The sequence below is a fragment of the Tauraco erythrolophus genome, chromosome 13 (assembly GCF_009769465.1).
Source record: "Tauraco erythrolophus isolate bTauEry1 chromosome 13, bTauEry1.pri, whole genome shotgun sequence".
Lineage (NCBI taxonomy): Eukaryota > Metazoa > Chordata > Aves > Musophagiformes > Musophagidae > Tauraco > Tauraco erythrolophus.
In genome coordinates, this window is record NC_141477.1 from 17,797,843 (window position 1) to 17,816,830 (window position 18,988).

The following is an 18,988-nucleotide window of genomic DNA, read 5'->3' on the forward strand; positions in this document are numbered from 1 at the left end:
AAGCTGTTCCAGGTGTATTACTCTAATGAGAAAGATTAGAAACAAATAGGCATATTTTTAGATGTTTCACATTTACTTACTGCAGATTCAACAGTGAGTTCAGCCCCAGAGGCAAAGAAAGGCATAATAGAGGGACGTGAATGCCCGTTTTTCTCTTATAGGTGATCTCTGTAGAAGAGGAGGTAAGAAATATTGTCCGGGCTTCTTTGGGGAGCTTGGAATTGCTGATGAATTCATCAGTTCTTTTTATGCAGCTCTACTGGAGGATTTAAATCTTCATGTCTTCAATTTATTAAATTATTATGAGAAAGTCATTCTGTTGCTATCAAATTCATTTTTCTTAAGCAAGTTTCTATGCTATTTTTGTTATAGAAAGGTATTGTCTCACTGATAACATTGCCAGTGGGAAGGAGGGCTTGGACCGGCTCACGTAAATGGAAAATATACGAAGAAAATCAGAGTACAAAGAAGTCTTTTGTGCCTATAACTGACATTTCTTGGAAAATGAGGTCTCTTATGCCTTCTATGATAGTCTGGAGAGACACTTCACTTAGTCCATTAATCTATCTGAAAAGCTTTGCTACCTGAGTTCACCAAATTAATCTATTCCCAGGCCTACAAAACTTTCAAGTCCAGAAATAATCTGTTGATGGGCTGCTTTGAAAAGTTTGACTCTGTCAGGGAGTCTGTTTGAAAATCCAACTAGGAAAATTCAGTAACAATAGTTTAGCATTAGCACCGTGTGATGTATTAGTTTAAACAAATAGAAAGACACATAATCACAGTCCTTTCTGTTGCCTGCTATTTTGATAGGCAGTGCAGAATTACATAAGTGTGTGTCTGGAGAGGGAGAGAGATTTCCTGTTTCGGAACCTAAGTTTGTGATGAGCTGCTTTTTGCTGAATGGCGCGAATGCTTCTCGTGATGACTATTACACTGGTTTTAACAAAAGAAAAGTGTTTATTTTAAATTTAAACTGAAATTGGCACTGACATTCGCAAATTAAAATTCAGAGTCATTAATCTGTAAAATGTGGAAGATATTGTGAATTAATTTATAAGAAATTAGTAAAGCAGAAATGTAATATATTTATATTTGGTGGGATATGGGTATGTTTAGTTTAAAGTAAGGCATTACTTACAGTCTCTAACTGGAATCACGTATCAGTTTCTATTCTGTTGTGCATATGTTGAGGTTTTAGGCCGATCTGGCAACTAAACTCCACGCAGCCGGTCTCCCGCTCCAGTAAAGTGGAGAGGAGAAAAATATAATAGAAGGACTGAGGGTCGAGACAAGAACAGAGGGAGCACCCACCAACCATGGTCCCGGGCAAAAGCGACTCGGATTTCTCAAAGCACAACAATTTATTAACGGTTACTTAAAAGGACAAAGGGAAACAAAACCGGTTACTTGAGAGGGTAAAAGAAACAAAGCCAGATCTTAAAACCGACACCTTCCTTCCCCCCCCCTTTTCCTTTTCCTCCTGGCTCTACCTCTTCCCCCCAGCGGCGCAGGGGGGCAGGGAATGGGGGAGTGCAGGTCAGTTCATCCATGTTGTTACTGACGCTTCTCTCTTAAAGGAGGAGGAGTCCTTACACCCTTTTCCCTTGCTCCAGTGGATTCCCTACTCACGAGAAAAAAAATCCACTAACTTCTCCAGCGTGAGTCCTGCCCGCAGGATGCAATCCTTCCCCACAGATTGCCCCAGTGTGGCCTTTACCACAGTCTCGGATTCTTAGGGAGCTGTAGCCACTCGCTCCGGCGTGGGTCGTCACGAAGACTCCAGATGCCTCTCTGCCTTTTCGTGCACCCCAACACGACCATCCTCAGGCTCAGGCATCTTCTCCCCACGGGCTGCGAGTGGGTCTCTGCTCCACCGAGGCCGTCCTGGTTGCAGGGGGGCCGCCTGCTATCTCACCATCAGCCGCAGGGGAAACTCGGCTCCGGCACCTCCTCCCGCTCCATCCTCACTGACCTGCTGTCGATGCAGCTGTTTCTCTCAGATCTCAGTCCTCTCCAGGTGAACTCAGCCCAGTGGGCACCCTGGGAGTGGGGTGCCCCCGAGTTCCCCAGCTGGCTCCGCCGCCGCCATTCTCCGTGGGCGGCGCCGGCCCGACGCAGGCAGCCGCCCGGCCGGGAGCCAGGGAGCGGGGGCAGTGCCCTCCTCCCTTCTCTGCTCGATCCTGGGCGAAGCACCTTTTCCGGTCCCTTTGTCCTGACTTAAATAGGGCAATTGGCAGAGGTGCTGATTGGCTCAACCCCGAGGGGGATGGCAGTCTGATCTGGTGGCCAGAACCAGGTCTAACCCGGTTCAAAAACCAGGGAGGTCACAGGGAGCAAAACCCCTCTCCTGCCACCAGAACCCCCACCGCCCCCACACCAAACCATGACAGCATAGCAAGCTGTTTGTTTTTTTTTTTTTTAAATATTATTTGAAGGGGAGCTGTGGAAGGTTCACTGAAGTGACTTATTGAGGGAAAGGATCCACAGTGCATTGCTCTTTAGAAATTCATACTTATTTTCTGCCATAAGGATGAGAAGTTTTGCTCCCAACAGCAGAAAAGACTTGGATAGCGTTCCAGTTCCTTTGTTGTTTTCGATATCCCCCTGCCTCAGTTTTCCTGTCCCTCCTGAGTTTACGGAGTGTTTTTGCAGGATGCCTGGAATTTGTTGGTGTATACAAGACTTATGTATTATGTGTTTATGTATTATGTGTTAGCAGGTTTAGTGATTCTTGTGAAAAGCCAGAGAGGAGAATTTTTAGGTACTTCTAAGAAATGCTACTATTACAGAGGGATTTGGATTAAGGATGCTAATGCATCTCTGAGAATGGAGAACATCTGTGAAGAAGAGGCTGAGGAATGAGTTGGAAAGTATGCCTGGTATAGGTCATTAAAGAGTAGGTTTAAAAAGTATTTATTTCAATAGCAACAAAGTTGCTTAAATATGTATTTTATTTACGTACAAAGAAACATTAGCTAAAACAGGCCTATGTTTGAAATGCAGTACAAATTATTAAATCAGATCATGTACCAGAAACTTGTAAGGTGAAAACACTCAGAAGTTTGCAGTGAGCAGACTGGTTAACTGTACGTACGAAACAGCAAAAATTCCTGATGTCACTGATATTAACCTTTGTGAGTGTTTGATACACAGCACACACAGTGTCACCGATCAAATTCCACTTTTTCAATCAAAAGAGCTGCCAGCGACTTCACATGTTGTTTGCAGTAAAGATTAAAAAAGAAAAAGAGACAACAAAGAGGCTTTTGCACATAAGACTTTGCTTCCTTGAGTCACTTTAAACTTTTCAAGGGGCACCAAGAATTCAGGCTTAGGAGTCTCTTGGGTAGGAGAATGTGGATGCAAAGCGTTAATTATAACCCATTGATGACAGGCCATGGTGTGAACAGCGTGTGTGGCTTGGTAACTTTGGTAACATCAGAATGTTTTCAAAGGAAACCTAGTGTTCGTTAAGCATGTTTCCAGTATGAAGGAGCTGTCATGGAGATAACATAATGCAATTTTTTAAAAAAATGTCAGTGGTTTTGCATTCATTTGTATTTATGCTGATGAGATTACACACATGATGAGATCACAGCAACGTTCTCTTCCCTGGATGGTGGTTGTGAATAAAAGAGCTTCTAAGTCATAGCACTGGAAGTTATGAAGTCCTCTCAGTTTCTGTTAACTCTACTAGCAAGTTTGAGAGAGAAAGGTGGGAGAAAGGGCTATTCTTTGAAGTCATCAATGTGTAGGTGTATTCCTGCTAGGAGAGATTTTAGTAGGTGTTAGTAGAGAAGAGGCTAGGGAAGTGTGGAAGTGCCATGGTGTAAATCATACTATATGATCTGAACGCTCCTAGTGCAGCTAGATTGTAACGCGTCACTGAAGGGGGACCTCCTGCCCACATCAGCCTCTTGGTCAGTTGAGCCTCAGCTCTCATTCAGTGTCTTGAGCACAGACTTCAGCCTCTGTCCATTCATCAAAACACCTAAGCGTGTGCCTAAATTTGTGCCCGCAGCTTTGGGATCTGGAACGTTGAATAAAGCCTCGCTGGTGTCAGTGAAGCACTTCTGAGCATGTGGAGTAAGGTTGACAAAGCCGTGGTTCTTCAGGTGTGTGCTGTTGCTGATGGTTAATCAACGAGATCGTTCTCTGCTGATGAATGTAGCAGGGTCTCAGAGAGGATGGAAAAGCCATGGAGTTGCACCAGGTTAACATTTCACCATACAGCTGGTGGAGAGCAGACTGAACCAGCATTTAAAGCCACAACAATCTGTCCAAACCCTCTGAGATGAACAAATAATTTCAAACTGTCTCACTTGGCTACCCCCTCTTCCTCTACAAGGGCAGCAGTCAGTTAAGAATTAACATGTAGCAGTGTGACTTTTCTTTTGCAATCAGGCTTTTGCTGTACCATTTCCATCAATTTTGGCTTCCACATTATTCAGCTGTGCACCAGACAACTCTTTTGTTATGTGCCAATTAACCCAGCTTGATAAATAGTGATTATGCATAATTTATACAGAATAATATTCTTCTCGTTCCCTGTAAATAAGGCACTGGCGTAGCTGAGGGTACTGTTCTGTGAGTTACTGTCAGACGTGATCGTGAAGGTCCAGGAGGCTGGTAGTAAGGACTCCTTGGACTGTAAGTCAGATAGAAATGATACCAAGAATAAAACTAGATGGGGTGGAGTGCTTTTGGTTTTGGTAGGGGAGATGTGATTTTGATTTTGCAGTTCTATAGTTTGCCCTTTCGATGGACTGAATAGGCCTCTCAGTTCTCGTCCAGCTCTTACTGAAGTCCATGGGAGCTTCTTCAATGGTGGTGGTGGGTACTTGCTGGACCCCTAAAGAGCATCTTCAAATTGCTTCCCTGCCTGCCGAAGCCAGGTTTTCACAGCCGTTCTGTTTCCTCTTCTGCATTAACTGATCTACAGTCTCTCAGACTGATGAGCTGAGGGCAGTGGGACATGAGGAGTGGGTGAGAATTGCATCACCCTGTGAACCTGGAGTAAACAGGAGGAGGAGATATGGAAATGTGAAATCCAGTCCACTGGTCCGAGATGTACTCGCAGTGACCGCGCTCGCTGGAATACTGTTGCGGAGCCTCCAGGAAAGTGTTAGGGACCATTGCTTGTGGGTAAACTGCGCTGTCTGTCAGCCAGCACCATGTTCTGCATACACAGAGCCAACTGGAAACCTTCTGGAGCTGGAGGCTGCTTGCACAGCTGCTGTTTTGGCCATCACATCCCCTCTCTCCTTGGACGACCTTAATCCTGGCCTTTACCTCCTGGTGAATTTTACCCAGTTCAGTGATTCCAGGTGTGTTTGCCATTTTCCCTCTTCTATCTCATCCTCTGTAATTTATCCCCACAGGCCTATAAATGGCACCACCTCAGCAGACTCAGCTCATCTTTCATCACACTGCCAGACCCTTGTTTTGATTTATTGCCTTTCACCACAGTGACCCAGAATGAAGTCAACTTCTGAAATCACTTAGGGAGGGATCTGCTGAACAAGCATACATTTAATAATATGCCTCCGCCTTTTTACTTCCTCCATACTGGGATGTTCAATGACATAAGAAATCCCTTCAGTGTGTCGGGGCGCTGGAGATAGCTGCTGCTGATTCACAGCTCTGAGGCACAGCGTCGCCGTTGACTGCTGCGCTTGGATTCAGCCCCATGTTCTGCCTAACGTCCTGGACTGCAAAAGGCTGCTGTTCTCTCATATGTGTGACTTAATAATTTTTAATTCATGCCACAAAATGCTTGCTTTTCTCTTAGCCTGTTGTTTAGAGCGTTGATAAAACGCGTGAGAGATCATCTGTGAAGATGATAACAATAGCTGCTTGGATACTCCCTGGTCTACTACGTCTTGTCAAATTCACATTAGAAACCCTTTTCTGAGCATGTCTTTTTGTTCCAAGACAAAGCGCTTAATGTCTTGTGGAATTCTTGTTACTTTGAATAAAATTATAGAAACATTCGTTATTTTATGTTGAACTATTACATGTTACTATGTGTTTATTAGAATATGCATATTAGTAGAGTGTATCGGCTGCCTGTAGGTAAATGGATGCTAAATTTCCTTCTGTTTCATAACTGAATAACTTTTGAAAGAATAGAGGTTTTCATACTTTACATACTCTGACCAACCTTTTTAGAAAAATTGCTTCAGAAAATGAGAGATATAGTTACAACCCAAAGCGATGACAGCATGGTGGCATAACATACTAGATTAAAATGAAGAGCATTTTAAATGGTGCAACAGATGGAAAGAAGTTATTTAACCCAAGTGCATGTTACATTTTTGTGTTGCATGCACACTGTCCACGTTTCTGCAGGGATTAGTCACGAAACACGAGTTGGAGTCTCAGATGTGAGCAACACAAATGATCATTGTTGGCTGTGAATATAGTTAGATTCTCCAGGGGAAAACTTTGCCAGGTCCTGTGACTCCCTCACACAGGTGTTAGCTTCTTGTTGCTCCTCCTGCAAGTATCTCCTTTGGTGTGAGGACCAGCATAGGCAATAAGTGGGAGAGCTCACAAGTAACACAAATCCACAGCGTTTAAATCTGAGTTCTGCAGCAATGTGACAGTGTCTTCTTTCTAAGAGGTTTTTGTTTTAAACTGTGTGGTATGTATTTGATGTCTTCCCTTTAAAACTAGAAGGAATTAGAGCTTGAGAGCAGCTTGTGGGAGATCAGGATGGAGAGTGGTATGTTAACATTGAAGATTGTGGATCGCCAGGATGGGTTTAAAAATAGAAAACTTGGGTATAATTTGTGGTGCCTGATCTGAGAGCTTGAACTCCATCTTGTAAAGACGCAAGCAAGATAATGTAGTATTCTGATCAGCACATACTTGAGTATAGTCCTCAAATGCCTAATATAGTTTTTAAATCATCCTCCAAAAATATCAGTTGGTTTCTATGGCATGTATATATCTCCTCTCACCTTTAATCCATTTTAAGCTTTAAACTGCTGTTTTGCTTCCCTCAAACTCCAATAGATTTTACATCAAATAGAGCCATGATAATCTGATTCATAGCCTTTCAAAAGGAATGTTCTCATAGAACTCCAAATCCATGGTGTTTAAAAAAATCAGTATGTAATAGTGTTCCCAGTTAAAGGGATTAAAAAGTTAAAGTTAAATTTTATAATTTGGACCTACTGATAAGGGGATGACATGTTTCCTGGAAACTGGGTGGATCGACTCCTGTGTTTCTTCCGCCATCAGAAATGAGTTGTAATTACAGATTTTTTTTTTTTTCATGAAAAATGAAACATACATTATAATTTGGTAGGTTTACAGGACAAGATACTCATTTTGTGCTCAAATTTCATCAAGGTTCTACAAAAATTTTTTTTTTTTTTTCTTAGCTTTGTAGCCACTAACCTGGAAACAGAGGTAGCTCAGACTCTACATAATCTTAGATTTGGAAGCAGCTTGGGAACTAAACAGTAAGCGAGTAGGTAATAGCAGCACAAATAGCATAGCCTGTGCCAAGCCATTCAGGCCACCTGCAGGACGTTCTCTGAGCAGGTGAAGGACACCTTTCAGAAAGCTAAGCACAACTTTCTCAGGACAGTCAAGGTGGTGTTCAGCCTGACTTTCTGCCTGTCTTACATTTGGTGCCGAAGGATGTCCTTGTTATTGACGTTTTAAATATATTAGCTAGGTTTTTTTAAATACCAAAGCTTTTATTTGTGTATACATTAAATTGGCAGTTTGGGGGCAGAGAGGTTTTGGTCCAGGTTTACCTTTATCTGAGTAAAGTTACGCCAACAGACAAAGTACTTTCTGAAACTGCACCTTTCTTCTGCCTTCTGTCTAAAAGGATCGGCCTTCAGATAATGCACTTCTATCTCCTGAGCAGCCATTGCAGGTCTCAGCAGACACCTCTTGGCATTGTGGTGTGCATGAGACTTTGTGCTGCTGGTGTTCCTACTAGCACTGTTACAGCCTAAGTGGCCTATTTTTATTGTTGCAAGCTGGCATTTTTCATATGCTTGTAAAATTCACACAAATGTTTCAGTGTGAAGAGAAGATCCAGCATGCAGCAAATTCATGTACATTGTTAGGGTTTTATTTGACTGTAGTAGTATATATAAAGGCCAAAATGTGTAAAGTTTAATGAGTCGAGTCATGTATGTCATAAATAATTGGGCAGACTGAAGGAAACCAAGGTTGTGGTAATGTATTTGTACAGCACCCAGCACCCAGGAGCTGTAATTGTGATCAAAGGTTGCAAAGTCATACTGAAAAGTGGATAAGAAATGAAGACTCATTTAATAATGCATAATGGAGTTGTGATAAGGTGACAAAAGTCATCTTGAATGGGATCTTGACCAGAGAGTGCTCAGGGATGCTTGGATGTGGACATTTGTTCTGGATTGCTTTCCAGTAAATGGTTTGTAGAATATGAACGGGTTAATGCTTACGGCTTTCATTTGCAATTTAATAATACCCCCCTCCCATTGCCTGAACGTACTGGTTTTATTTTATTGGCTCTTCTAAAAAGGAATGAAAACTGAAGGGAGTGTATGCGTTTGAAGAAGGTGCTAGATAGAACAAAGCAAGCTGAGCAGTTCTTTAGAAAAAAAACTAGGTAAAACACACTGCAGTTATATCACTGAGAAAACTGTTGCCATAAATGAAGTAAGAAGAGCAAATCATAATTTTGGTTTGTGTTCTGCTGTGAGGTTTTGGGTGGTTTGTTTTTTTTTTTGGAGGGCGGCAGATTTTTTTATGTTTGTAGGGGCACATCCTTTGTTAGGTAGGATGAGAAGTGATGTTATAGCCAGTATCTCAGGAGGTTTTGTATCCAATTCCAAGTTGTAGCTTCCTTGGTTCCCTCCTATCCCAAGAATGTTCACTATTAACTATTTGAGAAATGGATGCTTTCAGAAATGTTTCTTTTCTCAGCTGAATTTTAAGCAACTCATGGAATATTTTCTTCTTGACAGAATTCGGTGTCTTAAAAGTTTAAATGTAAAAACTAGATTTATTGGCCATGGGTAAATGCAGTTCACTTCATTTTTAATTTTTAATATGATGAGTTTGTCTTTAAAGGAAGCTCTCAAGTCTGATTGCCTGGAGTCCCCCAAAAGTAGCTCATTCTGCATTCAGGGTCACTGCTGTGCTGATCCCCTCAGGGCTCAAGGTAGAGAGTGTGCCTTTTCATTCAGTGTGTTAAAACAGAAGGGAAAGAAAGCAGTAGAGGCATTGTCAGTCTCTCTGAGAGCTGTGTGCTCACTGTATGAAGTGACGTTAATGATAACCCTTGCATTATTACAGAGAGGAAGTCATAGGATGGAGCCTTAGATAGAAAATAGCAGCTGCTCTGAGATACGCTGCATATTATTCCATTATAAAGTAGTCCCATTAGTCTGTTGGCAGAGCCCGGCAGTGAGAATTGTCTGGAATCCAAGACAATTGGCAGAGGAAAGTGGAGGGAATAAAATTATTTCACAGCTGAGGGAAACACAGAACACAAAACTGAGGAACTGGTACGAGCAACGCGCAGTAATGTCAGATGTGATTGTGCTCCTGCAGCACCTTTCATCCCAAAGAGCTGTATGGCTATCAGTGAGGCAGGCATTACGTGCCCCTTCGACTGGGTTAATTTTGTCAGACCTGTTTTATAAGAAATTGATGTGAACAAAGGGGAAATTACTAGTCCGTACGAACAGTAATGAAGAAAGAATAGTGTCTGAGGTATTGCAGCCTCCAACCCCTGACTCCAAAACTACCAGGCTGTTACACCCCTGGGTAGAAGTGCGCTGCATGCCACGCTTGGGAGGATCCTGCTGACTTCTACAAGTCAGTCATTAATGATCTAATGTAGTGGAAAAGGTGTATTAAGATCCACCCATGAACATATTTCTTTTATTGGCTTTATACATCTTTTCTTTAAACAAGCAAAATCCAAACCTACTTGGAAATGTTCCTAGTAATGCTTCAGTTGTTTATAGTAAGAGCTGGAAGAAAAAAAAAAAAAAAGGTGTCAGAGAAGTTTTGACTTTAGCTTCCAGGCAATAGACAGTAGAAATGTCAGAGCCTATACAACCTTGCTGTGTCAGGAATGCTCCCAGTCACTAAAAGGTAGAAGAACTAAATACCATTAGAAAGCAAAAAATAAATTTTAAAAAGACACAAAACATCTAATAACTTGTGTGAAATGGGGCATCTTTTGAGATTCTGGCCTGGAGCCTTCCTGAGGTCTATGTGAAAAAAATCACATCTGGTTAATCTTAGCAAGTTTCTGTGGTGGGGCTGATTTGACTGGAGGGAGGATGGAACTGTTAGTAAAACAGAAGGCTGGGGTTCATTGAGTCACACTGATGTTTAGGGTGGCTCAGCTGCTGTTCAGTACGGAAACAAAGATTTTTATTTATTTATTTGGGTTTGAGTTGGGTTTTTTGGTTGCCTTTTAAAAAAAAAAAAAAAAAAAAGGCAAATTGTGCTTACCACTGTGATCACTCTGGCTCTGAGCATTTTTCTTCCTTGGCAGGAAACACCGGTCTGTCATGACCTGAACGTTCCTTATCTTCTCTTGACGTGCTTGGGAATTCACAGGCTTCTGTCATACCATCCCTCCTCCCCTGAAAATGATGGCATGTGGCAGCTTTACTTACTCTGACAACAAGCCCAGGGTTAGGTTTCTGTTAATAAATACTCACCTTGTACCTAATGCCAAAATAACAGCTTATTATGATCTCCCGTTGGATGACTGCTGCTCGGCACCTCTGTCCCTTCTTAGTGGAGGTTACAACTTTTTCAGATAAGGTTATAAAGCAACTTGGTTATGTGTTGTCCTTGGAAACAGATGCACATCCACAGTGTTGATAACTATAATCAAGAACAGGCTTTTTTTTTATTTTTGGAGGAATGAGGTTCCATCAGAATTTGTCCAAATCACTTCTTTAACAGCCAAAGTGTGTGTCTGACCATCTGCATCTTTGAAATAGGGAAAAACAAACATAAATCAACTGTGATCAATTAAGGAAAAAATACCAAAATTCTTACTCAAACATGAGGATTGTTCTAATTGTCAATAGAAAGTAGTTTGTAAAAAGAGCTTAAAGCTAAGGTTTAGTTAGCTTTTTTTGAATTTTGCTTATGGCTCAGTGCTGTTAGAATAATAATGTAATTAAAATGAACATAGTTATATGGGTTTCTTTTGGAAAACAAGTAACAATATGGCTATGAGTTCATGGATGTTCAGTAGGTTCATCTGATCACATAGGAGGTTAGGTCACAAGCTAATCAAAAGACCTAATGCTACAGAACTGTAACAGAATTGTGAGTTCAAAATACAAATGGACATTGAGGACTAAGATCATTGGCCTTCTAACTCCTTCTTATAAAAACAAAGGTTTATTTCTCTTTTAAATGAGCCAGTAAAATTGAATTGGCACCCTACAGTGCATGCAGAATAGATAGTCAAGAAGAATAAGCTGTAAGAAATAAGCAGTGGAGCTTAAGAGATGAAGATTTTTTGAAACTAAGACAGATAGTCTATAAAAGTGTTAAAGAGTTGCAATGAATACAAACCTCAATCAGGGGAAATGAGAGTGGGCAGGGAGGTGCACTTGTTAGAAGATGCTGTTGGTGATCCTCCAGAATTTTTAAGGGAAAAAAGTTGCAGATATCTGAAAGACCAAATCAGAAGCTCTCACCTACACTGGGATGCTCCATGCAAGCAGCAGCTCCGTGTTGACTATTAGATATTGTTTGGAGAAGGTCCTGCTTACGGTCAGGTTGTTCACAGACTGATTTTTTTCTTGGATTACTCACAAATTGAGAACGAGCTCTTTGCATAAATGAGCACAAAGTGCTATGAAAATAGATAAACCTTAATTGAGTGTTTTAAAATAGCCATGCAAGACAGAATTCTGTCCAGAGGACAAAGTCTTTGAACCATTTTCAAAGTGGTGGCCACAATGCCTTGGTGCTCTATCTCTAAGGACAAGAAAAAACACAAACCAGACTGGAGCCAGCCGCTGTTGGTTACCTTTAGCACTGCTCCTGTTCTCTCTGCTGACTCTATGGGATGTAGGAACTGGCAGTCCCAGTAAGAGCTAATCTGTATTCTTCATTATAGTCCTGCGCTTAGATAGCACGGTAGGTTTTCTGAGCCCTCTTGTGACTTTTTTCAGATACTGTGTCCCTGTAAATCTGAGCCATTTCAGTGGAGTCACAGTTCAAAAGTATTCCTGAGCCTTATACCTGATAACATGTAAGGGGTGAACCAAGGATAGCTCGAATTATTCTGGGGTGTTAGGGTCAGGAGACATTTGAGGATATGTCTTGTTTGCATTGCAAGAAGGGATGTTTCCTGGAATACTTGTTCTTCTCTGCTTTCTCTGTGGTACAGAATCTACATCAAAAACTGGTAAACTAGGCCATTAATAAATATGTAAAAGAAGCCTGATCCGTGAGGTACTGACTCAGCAGATGCGAGGACACTCAGCTCTGCTGGCCCCACTTCCGTGATTATTCTCATGGAATTAGAGGGCTTACACGCCATTGAGATTATTTGGAGACTGCCAGAATTTCTAATGTAGTCTTTAGTTTTCCCTTTTTTTCACCTGTAAGTTAGTGCCTTTTATTTGTTACTTCAGCAGATAATTTTTATGGTAGCTTTTCTACTTTATATCCTGCTGGTATATAGTTTAACAAAATGCCTTTTGAAACAGTGTATTTAATTCCCTCAGTCATGCCTCTGGGAATAAGTTCGTGCTGTATTATAACTTCTTTTATATCTTTTCTTTACTGTGGTTGAGAACTTCTGCAAACTTCTTTCGGAAATCACTACTTATTCCCTTTCTGTGCCTTATGTTCATCTCTCTTCTGTCTATACCAGCTCTTATTTGCTGCTGGTATCCACAACTGGTCATGTCCTGTTACAGTGACTTAAACACTTAAAGAAATTCCTTAATAGCATTTCTATTTTTGCATCTGGATCTCCAGGAAGAAAATTGAATTTTCACACCTGACTACCTATTTGAGGTGTTATCCATGATGCTTTGTCAATGAGCTGATATTGTGGAGAAGCCTTTTTAAAATTACTTTAACAGGCTTTAGTGATTCTGAATGGTAGCATTTATGGTAAGAAATGTTTCATGATAGTACTTCCAGAAGTAACGATGCTGTGTATTTCTGCATAGAAGTCATGCCTTCTTTATCGGTAATTACTTACCATTGCTTTTTGCAAAGTTAAATACGCAGCATTCTGGCAAAAGTGGTTAATGGGGCTAGTTGAAAATTGTTGTTAAATCTAGTTCTTGACAAGCGATATTGTGAATGTTGAATGAACATTTTTCTGGGAAACTCGTTTTCGTTACGAGTGGGACTTGCTCATCTCAGTCCAGACATGTTTTGATTTAGAAGCGCTGCTATGCTGTAGTGTGTTTCAGTTGTACAATCTTTATTACGGACCAGAGCCCCACCGTCTCACGTATCGGGCTCCCTCACTCTCCCTGATGCAGTCGCCCTCCATGGAAAGAACCCAGGGTCACAAGAAGTCTGCTCTGTTCCTACAGAGCTGAACAACAAAGAAAACTCTTTTCCCTGCAACTCCCATGAAGTTGACCACATTTATAAATTGAAATACTTTCATATTTTTCCAAAATAGTCGTTGTTCAATCTCTGTAAAGTATGGGAAATGAAGTGTTTCCACAGGTAAGTGCATGTGAAACAAAACACTTTTGACTGCATTTTGAGTATTTTCTTGTCCTGGATGAGTTCCTCAAGACACCAGGATGGCTAATGACTAAAAACCTCCAGGTTAAGAGATATCAACTTTCATCCCACGAAGCAATAATATGTGTTCATTTGTGTTGTCATTAATGAGCCATACACTTTCCAAATTGCTTCTGAAAGGTTTTAACACTCGGTTAAGAAACCACCATCATTTCTCACTGAAAAAAGACCACACCCAGATTTCATACAGAGATTTCAGAGTTGCCACTATAAAGAAATAAAACATCCAGATTTCTTTGACTCAGATCTGAATCAAGGTGGGATACCAGGGAAAACTACATCTTAACGTTTTGACTTTTAGGCAGAACTGACATTTGTTATGTAGCTGCTAACAGAGCTCTCAAGGTGCTACTCAAGGGAGGGAAGGTATTTTACAGACAAGCAATGTAATGCCATGTTTGTTTTTAAAGAATATGGAGAGATTAGTGGATTATATCAATATGCCAGGACAAATTGCAATCAAAAATGTGCTCAGGCCAGTTTAGTTGTGAGAAAGTTGGTATAACTCACAGCTACACTGAAATTAGTATATATTGTCTCATGAATTAATTCCATCTGCTGTGTCGTACAGAATAATTTCAGGATTGCTTAGAAGGCTTACTTCCAATAGACTTTGAAAGTTTGTTTGCGTATGTCAGATTTTAACACCTCTGTCTGTCTTTGTTAGTCTGTTCACAGTTTTCCAGAGGAGTTTATGCCATCTTTGGATTCTATGACCAGATGTCAATGAACACACTGACCTCATTTTGTGGAGCCCTTCACACGTCCTTCATCACACCCAGCTTCCCAACAGATGCAGATGTGCAATTTGTCATCCAGATGCGGCCAGCATTGAAAGGGGCCATCTTGAGTCTCTTGACTCATTACAAGTGGGAAAAGTTTGTGTACCTCTATGACACAGAACGGGGTAAGCACAATCATTTTAAGTGATTTTTCTGTTTCATAACTTGCTATAAGTATTACCAGAAACAGTATGTGCGGGCCATCCCAATTTTCTTCTGGATGCAGGTAGCTCATTCTGACAGTCCTAGAAAACAAACTTAATCTGAAGAAATGGATAAATAAAAAGAAGGCATCTTCACATTACTGATCATTTGTAAAGAGATTGTCTGGAGGATAGTGTTAGCAGTATAAACATTCAATTTGGAATACCTGGTTTCCATGGCACCATAGTCTCAACGCTTGCCAGGTTTTTTGCAAAATAAATAAAGTCGGCACTATGAAGTGGGCTGTTAAGCAAGACCTTCCACTGTGCGTGACATTGCAAATCCCACACCACTTTACATAAATGTGCATTTCTCCTCTCACTGGGCAAAGACAATCCATGCTAAGATACGCTCTGGAGATGTCTAGGCATCAATAACGTTCTAAGAATATAATGCATGAGATGCTTTAGGGCTCTGCTGGAGAAAAGGTGCTCTAGATATGTCACATGGATATCCGGAGATGAATTTAGATACATGACAAGAATGAATAGAGATATGTTTTACTAAATGAAAACATACTAAAACCAGCGTTTCCACGCTTAAACCAATTGTTAACTGCTAAGAAGCACCAAAGGTAGCAAATCTTGTCAAAAGGAGATCCAAGCATCAGAAACCATTTTCTGTGAGGAATCTTGCACATTTCTGTGGAGCAGCTGTTGCCACCTGCTCTGAGTGTACAGAATTTTGCTTGGTTACAGATTTCACCTGGGTAGCATTTTTTTTCATCAGATAGATGTGCCACTGCCCATCTCACGAGCTTTATGATTAACAACTCCAAGACCACCTCCACATCAAAGGGGTCTGGCTAGGGCCAAAGAAGCTTAGGCTCCATTCCTGGCTCCCATGACAGAGTTCTGGTGCCCTAGGCTACTGCATACTGATAAAGATCAAGTCTTCAGTGGCTGTGCTTTTCACACTGGAGATTAATAGCATCACCCAACTAAGGAGATACCATATGTTGAAAGAAGGTAATTTTTAGTCTGATTTTAGGTGAATGCCAGGAGTTCAGAATTTTCTGAGTGATTTGGAGGTATCAAATATTTCTAGCATTGAAAATCGCTAGCTATGAGATCAAGTAAGAAAGTATGGAGAAGTTTAGAATGCCGTTAGTTTTTATATCTTTTAAAACCACTACCCAAACATCCATATTTCTAGCTTAGTCTACTTTTAAATGAAAGCTCCTGGTAATATGCCATTTGTCTGAGTAAGAAAGGTTTGATGTGACCAAATGCAATAAACTCACAGCATGTGGTAGAGTAAAATGTCGTATGTTCGATGACTGATGAAACGCACCATGATTAAGGCTAATAAAGTTTGCTTTGCAAAGAGATGCATCGGTCATCCAAGATCATGCCTAATGAGAAATTTGGCACTTCAGACTGGAAAAATCATCCAAACCAGTGAGAGTTTCACTAGAACTTGTCTGGATGATATGACTGTCAGACTAACTGAGATGGTAACAGAAGTCATGAGGGAAGACTCACGGAGTCAGACTTGCATTTTTCTACAATTCTCAGTGTGTATAATCTTTAGGTAGACACAGTCTAATCATAAGCTTATTATGATGACTAATCCCTTTGGAACGGTTTAGGTTGTGTCTAGGCTTCATTTTACCTTGTTCGTACTAAAATTTTAATCACGGGTTAAACCAGAGCTCTTGCTGGCGAAATTAGCCCCAGGAATCTGACTTTACCTCTGTTGCCTTCTGCCCCTTGTCTTGACTTGCCATTCACGTTACTCACAATCTTACCATTACTAATCAAAATCACGTTGTGAACCTTCTGTGGCCGACATGCCTGTAACGCTAGCCGTGTGTTACGTCAGACCTTCAGACGAAGTGTCGGAGTGCGAAGTCTGAATTAGATGGCAGTGCAGGTGACTGTAGGATTATAAAATGTAGCTGAGAACTAGAAGATAAAGGACAGCTGTGTCTTCAGCATGGAAGAGGCCTTAGTGCATATAGGTAGCTTGATGGTGGGCTTTGAGTTGTTTGGGATAAACTTAGCACGTCTTATCTTTCTTTCCTATACATTTATCCTCGTTGCTGTTGTTTGATAACATATTTGCCATCCGCTAAAACAAGAACAAAAATCAACAGCTGATTATCTTCAGTTACTAACTGTTGGGTTAAAACAAACTTGGTGGCAGTCTTATCAGAGTTATAATTGTTGTATTCTTCCAGCATTAGAATAAATTAAGGAGATTCATATAGCAGAGAGAGGCAGGGCAATTAGATACTGAGAAACAGACATCAGATTCCTCTGTATGATGAGCAGTAACAGTGGATGACAGCCCCTGAAACATTTGGCAATTTCAGTAGGCTGCTTAATTTCTTGTGGCCTTCAAACACAAAAAAAACATTCCCAGAAGTTGAACAATAATAATGCTGAATGATTCCTTGTGTCAGGTAGTGAATAAGCTGCGTGTGTTCCTGTGCTGAGATACCATTGGAAATGAAAACACTAGAGCTGTCACGATTTTAATAATTCCTATCTTAGATACTTAACTGCTTTGGGGCACAAACACTGTAGAGAGAAGGTGTTAAGCAGTTTACTGGCAGTTCCTGAAATAAACTATCATTTTAATGCTGCCTTTCTGTGAAGATTATTATCTCACTGTTTTGTTCTGAGAATCTGAGAAATCGTGAAACATTAGACTACTTTTTCTTATGTTAAGTATTAGTTATGGACAAAATTGTTCTCGCAAGTAGTTTCACAGTGTTCTGCTGAAGCAAAACGCTGCCATATATTAAACGTTGCATTTACTATTAATAAATACCACAGCATATTACAGATGCCATACAAAACTGAATAAACCTTCATGTGGTTTTATACTGCTTATTGAACTATTTCAGTTTAAGCTTAGGAGAATGGAGAATGAGCTTTAGAAAATTACTTTCCATAAGCAGTGGCTTTTTTCTTCTTTGCCGTCAAATCATATAATCATATGGTTTCCTCCTTGGTGACATTAGGCACAATGCTGTGATGTTTGGCTCCTGCAATGAAGACAGAAGATAAATCTCAAACAATAGAATAAAGTTAAGATGTACAATTACATAGATAGGTGGTGAAGCTTTTAATCCAGTGAGTTGTATATGTTTATATTTGTAAGTACATTATTTTCTGTTGCTATGAGATGACTGAATGATGCAGATTGTGCCCTCAAATGCATGTTTATATGCAGGTGCAAAGTTCAGTTTCTTAAAAACTGCTAAAGCACACAGAAAGAAAAATAAAATGTGAGATTTATGAATTCCAGCAGCAAGAATTATGTCTTATCATTGCTTATTTCAGTTGCTGGACTTATTCTTCTGTGAAGAAACTGAAATTTAAGAGAAATATCAAATTGCATGTTCTACTCCTAGTACCAGCAGAAAAAATAAATTATACTTTGCAGAGAGTAATGATGCATTAGGAAATGGCTGCTAAGGGAAGAAAGGACGTTAGGCAGTGTGTAGAAGAAATAGTCATATGTTCAGTCCATGCCACATGGTTTTAGTTCGAGTGAAAGGGAAAGGCAGGGTTGATTTCTGTTTGTATTAACTCACATCAGTAAGTTGACACTGTTGGTTGCTGTGATGCGTGCAAAATATCTGATTAATTATATGGTGCTAACTGCCTCAGTAGGCTTCTCTGCAGTAGAACTAAGACTAATTAAGATTATGTCAGGATGAAATGCGATGGCGTTACATACAGAAACCTATTAGGAATTTGGGTAGCACTTGTCAGGAAAGTCACCTTTTGCATCCCATGCTGAGGATTATGTTTCATCCAAAACCTCAGGTTTATTTTCAGTCTTCAGGTCTGTTTCTCCTCTTGCTTTACTTTATTGTATATCAGATGTTATTCCACTGAAGTCAGTGGACCAGAGTAACACTAGTATGCATGTGTGGAGAGGTGAGATTGTGCTTTTCATAGGCATCTTAATGTTGTGTGAAAGTGCAAAGTACTTCTGATTTAATTATAAAAATGGTATGGTAGCTTGTAATACCGAAGCTTTTGTTTATTTAAATTTCCATAATGTTTCTTAAGTAACGTTTCAGTTTATTTTTTGCGAAGAAACTGAGTTTGATACAGATTGTTCACTTTTTGTCTGTCAGTACAACACAGGCATTTTGTCCTGAGTTGCTTTGATTTGTCATACCTACTGTGCACAAAGACATTGATTCCTGTCATGTAGATCACTTAAACAAAATCACACCAAGTGATTTCTGTGATGTG

General features: G+C 40.4%; 1 protein-coding gene across 5 annotated transcripts in view; it reads left to right on the forward strand.

The window, feature by feature from the left end:
- Positions 1-18,988, forward strand: part of GRIA3 (glutamate ionotropic receptor AMPA type subunit 3) — a 153,348-nt gene that overhangs the window by 21,717 nt on the left and 112,643 nt on the right. For all 5 annotated transcript variants that reach the window (XM_086619427.1, XM_086619426.1, XM_086619429.1 and 2 more), the window contains exon 3: positions 14,450-14,689. In XM_086619427.1, coding sequence (XP_086475553.1) covers positions 14,450-14,689 — 240 coding nt within the window. The remainder of the gene's footprint in view (positions 1-14,449; positions 14,690-18,988) is intronic.